The following is a 19,810-nucleotide window of genomic DNA, read 5'->3' as shown; positions in this document are numbered from 1 at the left end:
ACTTTGCAGAAAATCTCCATTGGATTGTTTTATGTAACAAAAGAACATAGGCAAGCATTCAGAGATTTGAAGCGTTAGCAGATGGTGGAAGAAGTGTATCTCCTTTACATTAAGTCAGGGCAGGGAGTGGGGACAGGAAGCAGTAAGGCGTATTAGAAATGTAACTTTTTTTTCAAATTGCCATTGTATACAGTGGGATTTGCAATGATTTTCACATTAAATTTAACCTGAAAAGTTATTAATGAAGAAAAAGTCGTTGTTATATTGATTTCGGATTTAGCACCACAGCAGCACCTCTAGTTCATGGATTAGATTAGATTGGATGCTGTCATCTTTAAATGCTTATTAAAAGGTGTTTACTTTAATCTTAACTTGAATCTCGTGAATTCAAATCTTATCGTCTCTGCACTGAACAAAAATGTATTAAATACACTTTGCATGATTTCCCTTAAAGCAGTTAAAGGACACAATAGTTAAGGAACTTTGAATCGTGTCATAGCTGATGGAGAGTCTGATGAAGGATGTGACCAAAACAGTTTTACTATTAGATGGTAATCAATCATCTGTTTGTGTTTCAGGGTTCACAGGCGAAAAGGGGATCCAGGGCAACCAGGGAATCAAAGGGTCTGTCGGGGTCAACGGTTTTCAGGGAGAAAAAGGAGACGTTGGACCTGCTGGTCCCAGAGGTATGGCCTTTATTTCTCATATTAATCAATACATTTTATAGTCTTTAATTATAGCTTATCTTCTCTATATAAGCAAATAACAGATGTTTTTTGTTAATTTAAGTCTTGATGCATTGAGGTCAAGGCCAAGAATGTTCAACCAGAAAACATTTTGAAGCACAAGAACATACAGCACCGACTAAACATTAGAATCATAAAATAATATAATAATCACAATGCTGTTTACTTCATGGGGTAACAGTAGTAATCTCATTGAAGTCACATACTCACTCATCCAACAGTTTATCATTCACAAGTCCGTAGAAAAAGCCTGAATCTTGTCGACACGTCCACAGCTCAAATCATTTTAGACTCTTCAGAGGGCTGCTTGAGATGTTGACTTTCTTTCTGCCAGTGTAGAAAGATTCCTCACTTGGAAGTCTTCAGCACAACAAGACTTTCACATTGTCCATCACTAACAGGTGGCCCTTGGTTCCTTTTTTTGTTTTGCTGTGGAAGTTATTATTGCTTAACTATCCATATCTTCCTTTATTTATTCAACAGAAACAGGTGTCTGTTTATCATATCATTTGTTTCAAAAGAGTCAATGCAAGAAAATATCTTAACAAATATAATCATTACAAAATAAACATAAAACAATAAATATATTTTTCTGAGCATCATAAACATTCAAAATGAAAAAGGTATTTTGAGCATGCTATTTGACTTAATTTGGTACAAATGTTTCAACACTACTGTGTCTTCATCAAACATAGCTGAATCACATATATTAGTTGCTATATTGGCATTCAAATTATCCATATAGACAAGTGTCTAACAGGCCTAAGATTATTTCAAATAACACGAAGGACTTATACACCAGTCAAAAAGGAGTAAATAAGGAGTGAAATGGAAAGCTGATTTTATTTTCATGACATAGTTAAGGGTATTCAGCGAACCTGATGCCTCTTTAAGAGTTCAAGTAAGGCAAACATTCTTATACATGAAACACATTCCATAAGGAGCATTTAATAGCCAAGCAAAACAGCTGAACATACTAATATGTATTGTGAGAGAAAATCAGGAAATTCTTCACCATTCCCTATTTCCAGTAGATTTCGATTGCACACTATAAATATATATTTTTTGGACATGAGCGTCCAGATTTTCTAAGTAGACATCAATATTAAATGCCAACTTTTGGAATTAAAAATATTTTGAACACACAATAACTCAATGACCTCATGCTACAATTTGAGTTTCTCTCTCTTCCCTTTTCTTCCATCCACTGATCCATCCATTTATCCATTTAACCACACAGGTCTATATATACATAAACTACCAGGGTGTCAATGTTTCCACGCTGGCATCACCAGCTGGACAGAGCCAACAATAACAAAAACACACTCAGACACATACAGAGTGCTGTTGCAGAAAAAACAGCAATGACAAATACGATAAGGCACTGTAGTCGTTTTTGTGTAATCATGGCATTGTGTATGTACATATGTACATATATATATATATATAGTATGTGGTTGTGTGTGTTTGCCAACAGCTGTTGCTGATCAGAGTTGAATTTGACTGAAGTGTCCACTGTTTGAGTCCCACTCTCCCTATCTTTGCCAGTAGCTCTCAAAACCTTGGACCAGGCTGATTTGTTGTCTTTTTTGTGAGCACGTGGCTCAACACCCATTTTAGAAGGAAAAATGTGCCTTTTGCTGCTATAACTGTTCCGCCCAAACTATGTATGTAGGTGCACAGCTATGCAGCGGGCTTCAAATACGTGTTAAAGACAAGTGCTTTTAAAGTCTTAAGTGGAGGAAATTATGAAACATTATTGGACAACAAATTGTAAAAAAAAAACAAATTAGTGCACTAAAAAGTAATTATAGATTTAATAAAATATAGACTAGCTCTCAGATAAAATTAATGATTTTACAGACCTCATTCATCAGGGGCCTGTTTCAGCACTGCTTACATACAGATCTAAAATTATTGAAATCTCATATTTCGCAAGTGATTGTCACTTGTCTATGCTGTTTGTTTTGATCAGTGAAATGAAAAAATAAGCGTCAGGAAATGTCGTTTTGTTGTTAATCATAGCTTTCATGTTTTAATTCAGTGTAACAGGCCTCTGATTTGTTTGGAGTGAAAAGGTTAACTCTGGCAGCAAAAGCCATCATGGCTGAGCAAACATGAAAAGAGAAGCAGAAGGCTCTGGTACTGGCGACATTGTTTGGTTGACAAGTTAATTATGTAAAGATTCAAAAACACCACACAAATTAATAATTTTCAAGAAAAATGGAGAGAAGATGAAGAAAACAAGGTTCTTTGCGGATGTTTAGCCATCTACACTCTGGCAGTTTACAACAATGTCTGTCTGTGCTTCCACCCATCTGGGGTCTGGTTGTGGGTTTAACAAAGCAGCGAAGGGTGAAGAGTTTGTAGACTTTCTGTAGTGAACAGGGCCTCAGTGGAAGGCAGTTGCTCAGCTGTGGATACTGAAAGCTTGTTAAAACAGCAGTGGGAAGCTTCATGCTTTCTTTTTATAGATGAATGGTGAATAGACTGAGCAGAGAGTGCATTAGGTGTTGGCTTTTTCTTTGGTTGTAAAGCGCCACAGATCAGCTGAGTTGAACAAGTTTGCCAAAATATTGTACGTCATTCCTTGGTTTTGAAAGATGGATGATTATTCTCCTGGCCAGTGGGGGTGTAAAACTCCACAACAAGCTGGCAGACACACAGCCCAGAAATATTTTCATGTCGTGGTTTGGAGATTTTTGGGCAACCTGATGAATATAGATCCAATATTCGATTGCATTTTAGCTCTGTTTTGGTCTCCACTCACTTCTTGGGGGGAAAAATGCAAAATGTTTAAAGAACAGTGGGATTATCAGAGCTCTTTCACTGTAAACAGCTGCCTAATACAGCTGGAAATTAAACTGGTTTGAGTGCTGAGACTAAACAATATAGTTATTTTGCCAGCTGAAAAACCAACACAAAGAAATTGTATTTATTGTTAATATTAACAAGACAAAGAGTCTACGAGCGTGCTAGCAACAATTTCAATACCATAGAACTAATGTGTAGCTTGTTAATATGCCAGCATTTGTTAATTGGCACTGAGCACAAAGTACAACTGAAGCTGATGGGAACAACATTATTTTTGTAGGTATTTATGATATCCATGGACTTATTGAAATTTAAACCTGATGGTCACGCTAGAGGAAAAGTCAGAGGTGCCTAAAAGTCATTAGGATTCACCCTCTGGGCACCATGAATGTATATACAAAATTTTATCGAAATGCATCCAATAGTTGTTGAGACAAATTGGTGGACTAACAGACTAACTTTTCCATCCACACAGCTGCTAACGTGGCTAAAATTGTTAATTAGTAAAGCTTTAATAGCTTAATTGTCACACATTTACTCATAGTTGCCATTTATCACCACCAGCATGCAACTTTAATTGTGCAGTTTTAAATCAAATGTATCTGTTGTCTTTTTTGGCTTAGAAGTAGCTTACCAGTGTTTGGTTTTTTCCTGTTATTTAGTTGTTAAGGATGTGGTCACGATGGAGGTAACACTGACAGCTGAGGCCTGTCAAAGGGAGGGTGTGGTGTTAGATACACTACTCAGACATGGACACACACATTCAGTAACACATGGGACAGAGTGCCACCTCGCCTGGCAGCTGGCCCTGTGGTCTGGGATGTGAAATAAAGGTTCAAATTAAGGGTGGGATAAATGCCATGACTTAAAGCTGATCCTCTTATAGCTTCATGGCAAAAACAGACTTGTGGTTTCAAAAATCATGGCTGAGAATTAACAACAAATGGCACTGAAACAGACTCTCCCTCCTGCTTTGGAGGTTATTCCCCAAGTTTGAATTAGAATCATATTTTAAAATGAAAACAAATGACAAAAACAGACATATCCAAGCTGCTGATTGGAGGGAGTGCTTAAACGTACCGTGATTTTGTAGAAACCACAAATGAGAGCTGTTTTTCCCTCACATTGAAGCTGAGCTGTTTTTCAACACGCAAACATCTACACTGTAAAGACACTCCAAGAAAATGATCTTGACACTGGTACCTTTATTTCAGTTCTACTTCTATCAACTCTTTTTCTGCTTCCTCTATTTCAACCTCGGTCACCTCACATAAAAACAACATTTAACCACAACTTTTAGATGTAAATTAAGAACCGGACGCAGTGTGGGGGTCCTCTAATTTTTCACATTTTATGCCCATATCACAAGGCAAGATTACAGGGCAGACTATTTTTTGCAAAAAATATACAAAGTAGAGGAAATGGGTTTTGAGGTTGAGGAAAGGTTTTAAAATCTAAACCTGTCGACCGTTAAGCTGTTTCTGTCTTATTTCCAATTTCTGCCCCCATGTGTGCTATGTTGTGGTTGCCACTGTCTGTAGAGGGTACACTTATAGGTTTTGGTCTTGCGTGTCGGGTTCAACTGATGAATAGGTCAACCATTGTTGGTTTTCCTTCTGGAAAGGTGCAAAATGGGAGATCTGGCCAGAATTTTAGTTTAAAACATAAAACAATGTACTAACATAACAACGGAATGGTAATCGTTACAGTGTTGACGTTATGTCCAAGACATCTATGTATTGTGTTTCCGAGATATCTACTGAAATTAGCATTCTAACCAGCTAGCCCTGGCACGTCCTGTCTTGTAAAACCACTTGCCACTAGTTGAATTATTTATAATGAATATTTTTAGAAAATTTTTTAAGCACAAAATCTGAAAAAAATGGAAAAACTCACAAATTTATAATGTTTTTACTGTTTTACTGCTATAACATTTAAAAGTCTGTTGTTAAGAGTGATTATTTGATTTGATTTGTTTCTTTAATAAATAACCTAAATATAATAATATAACACACAAGAAGACACAGATTAAATTCAATATGGTCCCTGGACATGCAAAGACTGAAACATATAGGATTAGGCCTAAATAAAGTTAAATAAACAACAAACTGTAAATAAACCGCAAGCAAGGTGTTATACGTGAAACTAAAGGATGATGCTAGAACATTTGCTCTCACAAATTCAATGAGATTGTAAAAAGTCTAGAAACAGTCGGCATCTATAAAGTAAAATAAGGTCAAGTTTAATGTTTGTCTGAGATAGAGAGTTCTATTTTACCAGTTCAGATTTTATTTCTTGTCCTGACGAGTCTGTATGATTTCCAGTTTGTTTTTCTATTTGTCCTCAGGTGACAGAGGAGAAAAGGGGTTTAAGGGGGAGAAGGGCGATCGAGGAGACAGAGGAGAGAAAACAGGTAAGAGTTAATATGTGAGTTACAATGTTAAGGTGTAAAGAAAGAAGTTACAAACAGATAATGGATGTTTGCTGTTCTTTTAACGATATCTGCAAGATGACATATTTGTCTGTGCAATCCAAAATGTGTATGAAGTGTGCAAAAAACGATTGATATGACTCTGCTATGGCAATTTAATATACTTGATTGATGGAACACTTTAAAGGCCCATGTCCAAATCACACGTTTTGCTAACTTAACCATCCCCCCCGAAACCTCCGTCTTATGAGGTTTTGCGATGACATAACTTCACATCTCTAAACATCCCACCTTTTAGAGATCCTTGAAAGGATCTTCCAGGGTCCCCAGCATGAATGAGAAATAATGTAATGTCTCAATTCTAGTAAAAGGTTCATGTATTTGTCATAGTAAAACACAGGGTTGCACTATCAAATTTGAGTTGTAGCTTCTTCATGCTTCAAACACATAGAACACACATCCAAATCTTTTAACAGAAGTAAATTTTGCTCTCACTACTGTTAGATTCCAAAGTGTGTTTACCCCTGTGACCACCAGCAGCCTTCCTCAGTCCCAGGTCATTAGGCCGCAATTGAAACACAGACAACAAAGGGCTAAAGGAACCTTTTAGTTCCCTGAAAAGTAGTCCCTGGACTTTTTGAAATTACCAGGAACTTCTTAGTGGAAATGCATCTTAAGAAATTCCAAGTCTTGTTTTTTTCTATGGACTTCATTAATGTGCTGCTTGCCGACAGACCAGTTCGGAGTCAGTTAATCCAATGTGGTTCAACAGTAAAGTGAACATGGTCTGCTAAAAGATTCAACACTGAAATTAAGTGTTTTATACACATTTTCTTTGCGGAAAACCAAGTTATACCAACTTATGTTACCAGCATCTTCTTTTTCCAACAGTAGAAACGTTTTTATTATTTTATTCTTCATTCAGCAATGCTTCCAGACACAGAATTTGAATAAACAGTTACTGTTTACAACTGACTGTGGGCACAGGAATAATATTTGATAATGACACTTGTTTTCAAGTTTAATTTCATTTGGGACATCAAAGCATAGCTTTTAAACTTAAAGTATTAGAATGACAAATAGCACTAGTCAAATCTCTGTGGAGAAGCTGCATTTCACCGCAGCATAAAACTGTGATCAGATACTGCAAAGAAAGATGAGATATAAACGGATTAATTAATAAAATGTTTATTGCAGAAAGCATCAACCTGATTCGTCAGGATACATCATAATTGATTGGATCCTCATGTAAACAACAGGAACACCAGATTGTATAACTCTGTTTAATCTACATATTAGCCATTTTTGGACCTCTGCTAAATTTTACAGTGGCTGGACTCCCCATGTTCTGTAATGTAGTTCTGTAGTGGTGGAGTGGTAGCTTAAATGTATGCCTCCTGTGTATTAAACATTCGAGTTACATAGATAAGCATCCGATTGACCTAGAAATGTATACCTGGCGATCTTTGAAAAAAGAAAAGAAAAGAACGTTGTTTAACAACACATGCAGTCAGTCCTCAAAGACACTTCTAAACATCTCGATGAAAGAATGATTCCAGTTTGTGCACAATAAGAAATATCTTAAACCCATTTCTCAGTTATCACCATATTTCCTAATCCATTTAGCTAGAAATGATGCAATATATCCATGTTCTTTGTAAAGCACACGCAAAATATTCATATGTTGTTTTGTTGTTCGTATTCGAAAGAAACATAAATATATAACAATATAAGTGAAAATACATCAATAAGTTTGGTTCATGTCGTACAACTTTATGAAGGAGATATGTCATTTCCGGCTACCGATTTAATTTATATTGCGAAAAAATATTTCAATGTGGAGTGGACAATTCTTTATCCCGAAAGTTAGAAGAGTCTCTGAACCCTCTTGGTTTTCTCAAAGAATTACTGAACAGTGTAAACCGGATGCTGTATCTCTTTGTCTGAAATGTACGGTAGTAGAAATACACGAGAGGCACAAAACTGGGAGAAGCTAGCTATATATACAGACATTATCAAATGATTGCATTCAAAATATGTTATTTTAACAAGAGATCCAAAATCGTAAAATGGGGATTTAAACTTCAAAAACGTTAATTTTACAACAAATGTCTGAAAAAGCTAAATACACAAGTATAATCAAATAAACACTGTTGATAAATTGTATAAAATATTCTACCGTTAACGGCCACACAGTACAGAAACACTGCTGTAATAAAATATCAGTGCACATAATCAAAAGTTGGCAATATAAGTCCAGAAATTTACGAGCTGATGACTTTATGGGCCTCATAGATCTCTGCCACACCTGATATCCTGTGCAAAGAGCTGTGGGAAGTTTAAAGGATCTGCTTTTCTTTTCTCAGTAATCTCACGGTTTCTGACACTCGATGTGGAACCACATGGTTTAGTGTACATCAAAAGGACTTGAAAACCATTATACATATATACATATGTCCTGTGAGTGTAAGCTGAAACCTCTTACAAAACCACCAACCTGCTAGAAAGAAAAAAAATTAATGACTCACAAAACCACAGACATTTCTTTTTTTTTGCCACAAATGTTTTTCTTCCTTTGTTACATCAGTATGTTTTTTCTCCATGTGATAAGCGATGTGGTTGAGTTCCCATCAATAAGACACGAACCCGAGCCCATTTAAATAATATTTTTCTTCCCTTTAAAGAAACGTCAAAAAACAATTTTTTCCTCACATCATTTACAAGACACGAATCTTTGAGGCTTCAGAGAAAGAAAGGCTGACTGAGACCACATGCTGCTGGCTGTCAGAAGTATCCAATCACAGCCTCCCTTTCTTGTCACATACCTCATGTGGCTGACTTATCGTTTGATGCATGACTCAGATCTTTTTACGCTTCAAAGCATCCAATTCATACCCATATGATCCTTACCAGAAAGTGCACCAGAATGAGTGACCCAACACCACTGAAGTTTTGCCTCTGGGATAAAAACGACGTTCATCCACACATGTTGGATGTTAACACACAATTAACCTGCCATACAGAACGTTATGTCACTGAAAGGATCAGAATCTTTAGCTCTTTTGAAACCCTCAAAAGCAAAAGAAATGAATATTTCTGGGTACCTGTTCTAAATTTTTTCATGTCTTTTTTATCAAAATGCAGTTAACAGTTTACATACCATATAAACGGCTTTAATACATATTGTCTGCATGGTGCACAGAGCCGCTAACATTAGTCTAATAAAGTATCCACAAAATGTGGAAACCTGTATCCCCTCAAACTTATATACCTGAGGTGGCCTGGATGTACCACTGTAGGTTTTTAGCTACTTAGCTGGACATGCTAAAGATCATGTTGGAGCAGATACACTACACAATCCATTTACAATGTTGTAACTCTCAATGGTTCCCTGAATTCAACAGAAATGGATCAGAATATCTTGGACTGGTCTGTATCACTTAGGATAGATTTTGAGGGTTTGGCATGAAATACGTCTGACATTAGTTGAGGCTAAAGTCCAACAATTTCCCTATTATAATTCCTTAAAGAGGTTTTCTTATGTGTATGTAACTTGTAACAAAACACCACATTTTTTCATTTTTTCATTTTGTGTAATGTTCTCTTGACATTTGATGTATTACAAGAGTGATTGGAAGTGATGCTTACACACACATCCACACACATAAAGACAGCTCATACCTTGAGCTTGCAGTTTGATCTTGAGCAGGCTGTTTTTACAATGGACTTGCGCAGCTCCAGGGATCCAAATTTAAATCATTTTAGCTTGGGACTCATGAAAACACAGTGTTATTATTTGTATTTGAAGTCAAGCTAAACGCTCTCCTTGATGTCATCCTCCAACATCAGTACTGAGGAACATAATCAGATATTAGTCAATACATATCTACTTTCTACTCTTCAGTTCTCACATATTATTTATGTTTTTTTTGCTTAATTAAATTATCAGAACGACCCGACAGTGAAGTTTTAATCTAATTTTATTCATTTAAAATTTGCAACCACAGCTAAGCAAACACACATGCACAAAATACTCATGCTGAGAACACTTTAAATATTAAATAATATTTTGTTATTTTAAATTGTATCTGCAGAATCAGACCCAGTTCGACCCATTCACCTAGGGCTAGGTTTAAAAATCTCAAATTGATCTTCATTTGAATGATCCCATATAGATTGCGTGGCCAGCCTCTGGTTCTTTTTGCAATGAGATCTGGTATGTGCAAGACTCTAGCGAACCTCAGTTGAATGAAAACATGACGGGAGCTGCTACAATGAAGTCACCGCCAGGCTTAAAGGCAACTCTATGGTTGCAATTTAGATTTAAAAACTATGAAGAAAGAGAAGAGCTGGACATAAGATGTGCCAAATTGAGGTGAATCATTGTGGAAATACCACAAATATCCAAATACTAACAATAACATTTAGTAAACACTAATATTTTTGCTCACTGTTATGCTCCAGGTAAGAGGGTTCCTTGCACAATTTACAGCAGAGAATGTCTTTAATATCCGAGTCAAACTGGTATTGTAACTAAAATATCCATAAATGAATATTGAATCGAATTGGGAAATCTGTGGCGATATCCAGCCACACTTTTCATTGTCTTCAACATGATCCTAATTTTAGTGAGATTTAAAGGTGTTTTCAGGCTGCTTTTGTGGCCATTGGAAAGCGCCAGGCTAACAGTTTCCAGTGTTCATGCTAAGCTAAGCTAACCGGTTTCCGGCTGAGGTCTTATAATTACCAAACAGAAATGAAAGTGGTATCAATCTTTTCATCTAATTCTCAGCAAGAAGGCAAAGCATTTTTCTCAAATTGTCTAACTATTCCTTCAACATATTACATTAGTATTCAGTTCAAAGGCACGTCATTGATAAACACTATTATAGTCATTGCTTCTTTTAATAGCTTATGAATCAGACATGCTGCATTCAGTATTACATATTATTGCATCCATTGCAAATCCATTGCGAGCCTCTCAAAATTCTGGGAATAAATTATGAAAAAAAACGGAGATTTGTAAGTACTTTTAAATATACTATATACTTTCACTTGGCTGAAAAGGAAATAAGGGTATTTCCTTAAATGTTAAACTAATGGTTTATAATGTAAAACAAAGAACACATGAGAGGCACACACTGGTTTAAAAATGTGCTTGTATGGTACGCCAAACTTTGAGAGTGCAAGATAATCAAATTAGAAGTAAACAAATGACGCTTAACAGGAAGAGGAGTCAAAAGAAGAAAACATAAAAAACACAAGAGCAAATAATGTGAAAGACAAGGTAAGGTAAGGAGGACATTTTCTGAACAGCTGCAGCTGGTTAACTGTTGTCCTGAATTCATTCAATCCTTTTCAGTCCAGACCCTTCCTGCCTGCCAGATAAACATTAGTAATATGCGATCGGTCCCTGTTCTGGCCTTCTTCAGGTATTCTCAGTCTGGGCCTGTAGCTCCCCCCGGCCTCTGAGGTTTGAACCACTTGGACGACCCCCAACACTTGGAACTGGCTCGTTTAGTTTCCCCTTGTCATTATATCTCATGCACAGGAAAGTTATAAGGCTTGTTGTCCAAATTACTGAGTTTATGGTAAACCACTTTGTTGGCTGTCAAAAGTGAACATTAGACACCAGGATTCTTGATTCTTTTGTATGCATTATTGACTAAAGAAGTATTTGTTTCGATTGCTAACTTCACTCTCCCATACATTATACAGCACAAGCTTTATGACTCTATAAAAATCATTAACTACATAAACTTAAGATCTTAGTTATAAGTAAAATGTAGCTTTTTTTTTTGGCTTATTTTTCTTAAATTTAATCCGAAATGAAATTTGTGGTTTTGACATGTTGATTTTTTAAATTATATTTAAAGACATTTTTGAAACAAGGGTGAACGACACCTGAAAATGTTTTCACCAAACAATGAACTGCCCTTAGCTGGTGTTTCTAGGCCTGTTTAGCTTTCTGCTATTGTATAACCAGTGTGCAAATTATGGTTGCGGTATCTAAAATCATAAGACAATTATTTGATACGTCTGTTTGTGGACCTTAATAGACCCCCTTTGGACAAATACGATCTAGTGCCTTTCATGAAAGCAGAGACGGGACCCCCCTGAAGGCCAACGGGTAATTCGCACTCTGCGTGTAACAAATTTTCAGCTAACAGGCAGATTTACAACTCAAGTTTTTATATATCAATGAATCGAATTTAGACAGCAGTTTTAAAAAGCAGGCTTCATTTCTAGCCTGTCCCTGTGGATTTTGATGAATTCATGACTGTTGCTGTCAGATTTTATTAGCTGAAGCTAGCTAGCTAATTAAGGCAGCGTTTGCTTCATGATGTAATAGAACATTTTAGTTTAGTTTAAACTCCGGTTGAGAACAATTATAATTAAACATTATTTAACTATAGCAAGTTTGGCTTTAAGCTTTTTGGGTGCTAAAGTAGTAAGTATATGGTCTAAAATGGTGTACAGTTGCATAGTTTTAAGTCAGAAACCTTTACATTTTCTTTGGGGAGGATCCCCATACCACAAATCTCCTAGTTTTTGTTTGTATTGTATTTGTATTTTGTTTGTTTGTAACTATTTTAAGATAAAAGGCGTGAGGATAAGGGTTAACCAGCTGTGTTCAGCAGACATAACTCTATCTTGGGTAACCATTTGTTTTGGGGTTGCTGGAGTGTAAACTTCCCCAAAACGATAAAACAGGTCAAAATCTACATAGATTAAGAAAACTTAATGTATAACCCCACACAATAATGTAACGATAGCACACAATGTGCCCCTTTTCCATGGAAATAACAATATGTTAGCGTTCCTACTGCAGGTAGTAAGCTAGTTAGCCCAACATGCTATTTGTATAACCCATTTCTTACAAGAAATTTTACTTACCCTGATTTAAAACATGCTGTTTGGCAACATCATGCATTTGTTAACACAGAGAGCAAAGTCCAGGGACTGATTCTTAGTATTCTTCCTTTTATGTTATTATCACTTTCATGAGTGATTACAATCCACAGACAAAAGTTTGTAGGTGAAATGGAAACTCTGAAGTGCCCTTATAGGTCAGTGGTTCTGTAGTTTATGTCGCATTCATGTCATGGAAAAATGGTCACATCTGTGGCTGCCTTATAGTTTTGATTCCTTCTTGGAGATAATGTTGATTTCTGGTCTTTAAGATACCTCCTATGTGGTAAAAATAACTAAATAAGTGTCCATAAAATGTCTGTAATCTAAATAAAATCTGATATTAACACTAATTCAATCAATTCATTTGATAATAAAAGAACTATACTGTTTTTTTCTGTATCCCGTTTCTCCTGAACCAAAAAAACATGTCACAAGATAAAAGAAAAGTTTGTTATTCATTGACTAGTGTACTAGGATTGAGGGTAACTTTATACCACCATAACTAGAAATTACCATTAGCAAAAAATATGGTAAAATGGTGTTGGAGCAGTTTTTGTCTGGTGGTTCATTTAATGACATTTAAGAGGGAAGTATCCTGTTCAAAAGAGTTGTTAACCAGTATAAGACATATTAATTACTGTAATACTTCTTCATCTTCATGCCAACAGAATCTTCCAGGTTTTATCCAACTTAATAGGAATTTAAAAAAGACAGACTGTTTTGTATTTGACGAGTGAACAAATAGTTTCAACATCTGCATCAGGTAATTGAGTACTGAATTACTCATTCCTTGTTGAAAACTAAGTATGTGCTATTTTGCACTTGTTGCTTTCCTCTCTTTCAGTCACTTTAAGTTTGTCTAGAAAAAAGGTTGAAAGTTCCCCTAATTTCTGGTTTTAATTTGCTGGTTTTCTGCAGCAAATATATGCAGCAGATCTAATAGTATGATGTTATGGTGGGTAGTAAATTATGATGGGCTAGTGGGTGCAAACTACTTGACCGTCTAATGAGAGTCAAATGGTACACCGTTAGAATTTATGATGGTCTGATGAGACCAATATCCTGTCTAGATAATGTGTCTGTATTTACTCTTCAGCACTTTGTCTGTCTCGGTCAGCGAGCATGTATTAAAACAGATTGTGTGTGTGTGTGTGTGTGTGTGTGTGTGTGTGTGTGTGTGTGTGTGTGTGTGTGTGTGTGTGTGTGTGTGTGTGTGTGTGTGTGTGTGTGTGTGTGTGTGTGTGTGTGTGTGTGTGTTTGTTTACCTTTCTTTCAATTTTTTCTCTCTGCGCTATGAAAGGTGATAAATTAAGTCAATTATACAGCATAGTTTCAGGAATACGAGAATCCATCAAGCCAACACAAGCACACTCCCTCACACACACACACACACACACACACACACACACACACACACACACACACCACACACACACACTTCAATGTAGATATAATGTTGTACATTTCTGTTTGCGAGTTCTTGAGCAAGGCACCCCAACCCTGAATCCAGCGAACTGGCTCAAACCAGACACTCTATAGATTTTTCTTTCAAATTGTATTTTAATAATTATAATATTTTACTGTTTAATAAAAAAAAATGAATACCCTGAAATATATATTGTGTTAAAATCTGGTATTTGTAAAACATGTATCTCAAACTGATACTAGCAAAATGCTACCATGTGTTGTGAATCAAACTGCTTCATGTTTCACAATGAAACAGAGGACAAAACAAGTTTTTTACCAGTTTTTATTGATTATTGAAATGTGGTGGCACTTTGCATATTAATTCACAAAAATCTAATTCTTCTTGCAAGAAGTTCAGATAAAGGTGCTACAGTGTACATACAGGCGTGCGTCACGAACATCCCTTATTCTCACTGTTCGTAGGTGTATTTTAGTAGACACACAGTGTTTGGACTTCACAACCTTATGTCTAGAGAGTCTCTTTCTGAGTTTGTCTGCTGGGAGTTAAGGATTGAAAGAAGCTGAATCCCACAACTTTGCTTATATTAACATTGGCTGGGAGACAGCCATTTCCACTTTCACACGGGAAGCAGCAACATAAGTGAATAGGATTTAAACTGCTAATACTAGAAATAACCAAATGTCAAACAGTGACTTGCAGTGTAATTTTATAAAAAATGTTAATGGTAGCTTTACGTCTTTATACTTTTACTTTAATTCTGATTATTTGTGTCTCAATGCACACAATATTTGGCCTGTATTGTACAATTTATTGTTGTTTTTGACATGTTTTATATTGTAGGCCTTTATATTGGATTCTCATATTGTATTTAGTAATCTACTACTTTAAAGGAACAGTTCTATAATGTGGAAAATAAGCTTATTCATTTTCTTAAAGAGAGTGAGATGAGAAGATTGATACCACTCTTGTTTTCTTAGTAAATATGAAGACACAGCTTCACTAAAAACACCTAATATCTTGTTTAATGAACCAAAACCAAAAGTGTCAAAAAACAACAAGTTGTGGATTTACAACAATCTTTTTTTAACCAGCTTGCTGTAGTTCTGTCCAACAAGGTGACTGGATAAATGCTTACGGATGGCTTAAGTTTAAAAGATTGAAGTTGTGAATTTCAAAATCTTCTATGACTATAGGTCATTATGTTCAGATGATAGTCAGATGATCCAGTTCCAAATTCTTGTAACCCCAAACTTTTTAAAAGGGGGTTCACATAAGAGGAAAAAAGAAAAAAGTGACTTCAAATGGAAATAATTGTATTTATTTTTGTTTTTGAATCAAGACTATTTCTGTGGTTTCTGGATAAAAAGTTCTGTTGCAGTTTGTTTGAAACAACCTATTCATCTCCGCTTGTTGTCATATTGGTTTGATTTACAAGGCTTCATTAAATTCATAAACACTCGCAATGAGAATAATCTGCTCATTTTGAGTTCAAAGTCATGCCAACAAGTGCCGGATAAAGAGAGTCATGTGTTCTTTAAATGTAGTTGTGTTGGCATAAATAATAAAGACTCAATTTGTCTGCACGCTAAGGATCCTGATGCAGTTTGCTACAAACTTTTTTAGCTTGGAGGCTCCAATAATCTGCCTCCAAAGACATTCGATTGTAGAACCAAATGTATATAAATGCCAGTTCATGTTTATTTGCATACATATTGCAAAACTTCCCTTTGCTTACAGATCATTATGTTAATGTAGCTTGTCTGTGTTGCAGTGGAGGAGACCCTGGTGCGGCTGGTGAATGGGTCAGGCCCTCACGAAGGGCGTGTGGAGGTTTTCCACGAACGGCGCTGGGGGACGGTGTGTGACGACGTCTGGGACAAAAAGGATGGGGACGTGGTGTGCAGAATGCTGGGATACCGAGGAGTCGCTGAGGTCCATAAGACCGGACGCTTCGGACAGGGTATGAGATGGTCGACACTCAAACATATACAAGCTGTTGTTTTACTGGTGTGTTTTCCTGGTTTGTTTTCCTGCCGACCATGCAGCCATTGGATTCAGCTAATGTCTGTTGAATCAAATGGATCAACAACTATTAGGATGCTGACTTTTTGCCTTGGACTTGTAATTTTAGCCTCAGAATTTTAAAATATGTAGCCATCAAGTTTATATTTGAACCACCTAACAAAAGAAGCTAGCTTATTCCATTCAAGCTAACATTAGCTTAATAAGCTGTCTAGCAACAGCTGATAAAATATGCAGTTGCATTACTGATTGTCCAGTATACTGTATATAGACTATTTACCATTCAGCCTCATCATCCAGGATGTGTCCAAACTCATACGCTCAAGACAAACAGTATGCAAACAGACAAAATGCACAAATAAAGTGAATTTATCAGCTGTATTAAAAGTAAACACCAGTATTAACTGCTGTAAGACGAGAAAGAATAGATGATATTTTGATTATAAGGTTGAAGGTACTCTCCCTTTAGGCTCATTCTTAATGGGTGAGTGGTCATTTTTTGGAATAAAGAACATCTCAATCAAGACAGGAAATAAGTAAAAGGGAATGTATCCCACAGCACATATCCATGATGAAGTTTACTGATGGAAGTAGTTCAGATTTTTACTAACACTTTTACTAACTTTACCTGCAGTAACAATGCCCCAAAATGCTGCAGGGATTAATATTAAGGTTTTATGGGGAAAATCATGCGAGCCAGATGTCGTCAAGAAAGAGTCTCAGGGGTCAAATCTATCACTCTCGCTCTCTCTCTGTCTCTGTCTATCTCTCTCTCTCTCTCTCGCTCTCTCTCTCTCTCCCTCTACATTTTATTTCATTCACCAAGTCGGCCTTACATCATTCCGAGTTGTTACCAAAAAGTCTGGAAAATTAGGTGGAAACATGCGTTTGATCCCGGGGACGACCTCCAAACAAAAGCAGTGACTTACATCAGGGCTGGAGCCAATTCAAACTATCTGCAATTCAAATACATATTTTAAGATGAGACAATCACTTTTAACTTTTTATATTCAGAACATACATTTTCAATGTTTTTTTTTGTGGTGAGATTGTTTTGTCAGCTACCGTAATGATTTTTACATGGATGGAAAGTCCTTGAAGTGCTCAGAAAAATGTAAATTTGAATATTGACAATATATTCAATGACAACATGGGCCAACTTCATCTGCTGACCTCGTGGTGAGATTGATTTGTCAACTGCTGTTTCCAAAGTCTAGAATTAACTTTCACATTCTATCCTATGTATAGGTCATAAAGAGAACTGAAGTGCACTTTCTTAGTTCTTAACATTGATGGTTAATGGCTGTGATGGCCTGTAGTTTTTCCAACAGTGTTTCAGGAAATCAAAACCTCAGTATTTTTTAGAGATAAGTTTTATAAAACTTGTGTTCTTTTCCTTAATTTGAATCTTAACCATGAAATAAGTTTTTGGTTTTTATGGGTCGCTTGAGATGATGTTTCATTTTCTTCTTTTTATTTTTTCAAATTATTTAATAAATGATATATCTTTTTACCCCCAATATCACAAATCACATATTTGCTTTAAGGGGTTCTATGATATGTACAGTTTACAACACCTTAGTCCTTCGACCCTCGATTCATGCTATAAAAAAACCCACAGAACCCACAAAAAACATTATGGTAAAAACTGAAAGAAATCAGAAACCAATAGATGCTGTGTGTACAGAATAAACCAACATAGTAAAATTAACGTTTAGACAATCAAGATGACAAATTGATGGAAAGACTGGAAACATGCAAGAAGAATAGTTGTTTTCTTTGCATAGGGGGACAGTGATTTCTATCTTCCAGGACTAGAAACAGAAGAACAGTGCTTGTTTGACCTCATAATCAGTGAGAAGACACAGACATCAGCACTCAAGGAGAGTGAGTTACCAAGCTACAAAAAGTGCGCTTTAACAAAATCCAGGGCTGACTGATTTTCTAGGGTTGTTTTATGTCAGCACATTTATTCAAACAGCCTTGTAATCCTTCCAATCGTTCTAAAATTGAGTGACTCTTTTCTAAATCTTGCCTGGGTGTTCCTTTTAAAATCTCACACAGATGGATGTTTTCGGGGATTCAACACTTATTTGTGAGAAGTGTCATAAATTTGTTGCGAGCGATCTGACCCTCTGGCCTGCAGACAGTACAGTAAAAGTGTGTTGAGATTCAGAATAAACAGTTTAAAGGTCCCTGTCCATTAAAGCACACCCTGAGAAGGCACAGCAGCAGAACAGCTGGGATTCATGTTTTCCCCAGTGCATACCTCATTTCCATCCAGTGCACGCCTGCATGGAGACACGTGCGCCTGCTGTTTCCTGCTGCTTTGAAGATGTCAAATCTGCAGCCAGTTTCTCTTTTGTTTACGTTGTGAAACAAAGCAGGAATGTTGGAAGAATATGGGTTGAGTGAGATGCAGATTTTTGCTGTTTATTTGCATTTATGAGCCTTTAAAGGCAACATTTATATGAGATTTTACAGAAATATGCATTGTTTGTGGACCAACGAAAGTGTTTACATATCATTTTCCTGGAAGAACTTTTATTGCCAACTAAAGCTTTATTGTATTTTTGTGATTTTTTTCTTAATTGAATTGAGGGTCTAATGATAGAGAGTGCCATCTGTTGTCCAGATTGTAAACCCTTTGAAGCAAAATTTAGATTTGGGATTTTTGGCAATGTATATAAAATTGACCCGATTCAACCTACGTTTTGTTAGTGTTAGTTTCAGCAGGAAGTTTATGTGTCCAATGATGACTTTCTCTAATTCTAGTTGAACTCTAATATGGTTAAAATCATAAAACAGTGTTAGCATTCTTTTGTCTTTCAAACACAGTAACAAACATGTGATCAAGTCTCAGCTCAGTGTGGCGTCAGAGCTGACAGTGTTTTTGCAACTGACTAAAACTTTAGTGTTTGAGCAAAGCCTTAATGGAACAACACAACTTAGGTGGAAGGACGTGCTGTCTAACAGTCATAACATTTCTCTTTTGCATGAGAGATGTCTGCATGGGGTCATTGTCACATGTGCTGCAGAAAATCAGTAAAACATTAACAGTTTGATTTATTAATGCAGTGAATTATGTTTTGAACTATATTATTTGTCTTTCAAAACAGACACCTGAGCTTGTCGAGACAATTTTTTGATTGATTTATCTTGCATGCTTTTCAAACAATCAATTAAGTATGGAGCATGGTATTGAAGTGATATGATGCGTTTGATTTCGATCAATGAAATGGTGCATTCAACGGGATCGGAATTATACTGGGCATAAAAGCCATGTAATAAATAAAAAAACATTTATACCTCAAAGTTGAAGCCAACAGAGATTTTCTTTGGTAGTGTGTTTTTAGTTTACGTGTTGGCTTTAAAATCTCTTATCTCTTATTTTCATGTTCTTGATTTCTTTTCATGAGAACTATAGTGGAATAAACATTTTGTATATAAATA

At 36.1% G+C, this 19,810-nt stretch overlaps 1 protein-coding gene across 1 annotated transcript in view; it reads left to right on the top strand.

Annotated features, from left to right (window-relative positions):
• Positions 1-19,810, top strand: part of scara5 (scavenger receptor class A, member 5 (putative)) — a 66,119-nt gene that overhangs the window by 43,820 nt on the left and 2,489 nt on the right. The window contains exons 9-11 of the mRNA XM_054618862.1: positions 579-686; positions 5,908-5,973; positions 16,107-16,295. Coding sequence (XP_054474837.1) covers positions 579-686; positions 5,908-5,973; positions 16,107-16,295 — 363 coding nt within the window. The remainder of the gene's footprint in view (positions 1-578; positions 687-5,907; positions 5,974-16,106; positions 16,296-19,810) is intronic.

The sequence above is a fragment of the Anoplopoma fimbria genome, chromosome 18, assembly GCF_027596085.1.
Source record: "Anoplopoma fimbria isolate UVic2021 breed Golden Eagle Sablefish chromosome 18, Afim_UVic_2022, whole genome shotgun sequence".
Taxonomy (NCBI): Eukaryota; Metazoa; Chordata; class Actinopteri; order Perciformes; family Anoplopomatidae; genus Anoplopoma; species Anoplopoma fimbria.
This window is presented reverse-complemented; position numbering and strand designations above follow the sequence as displayed.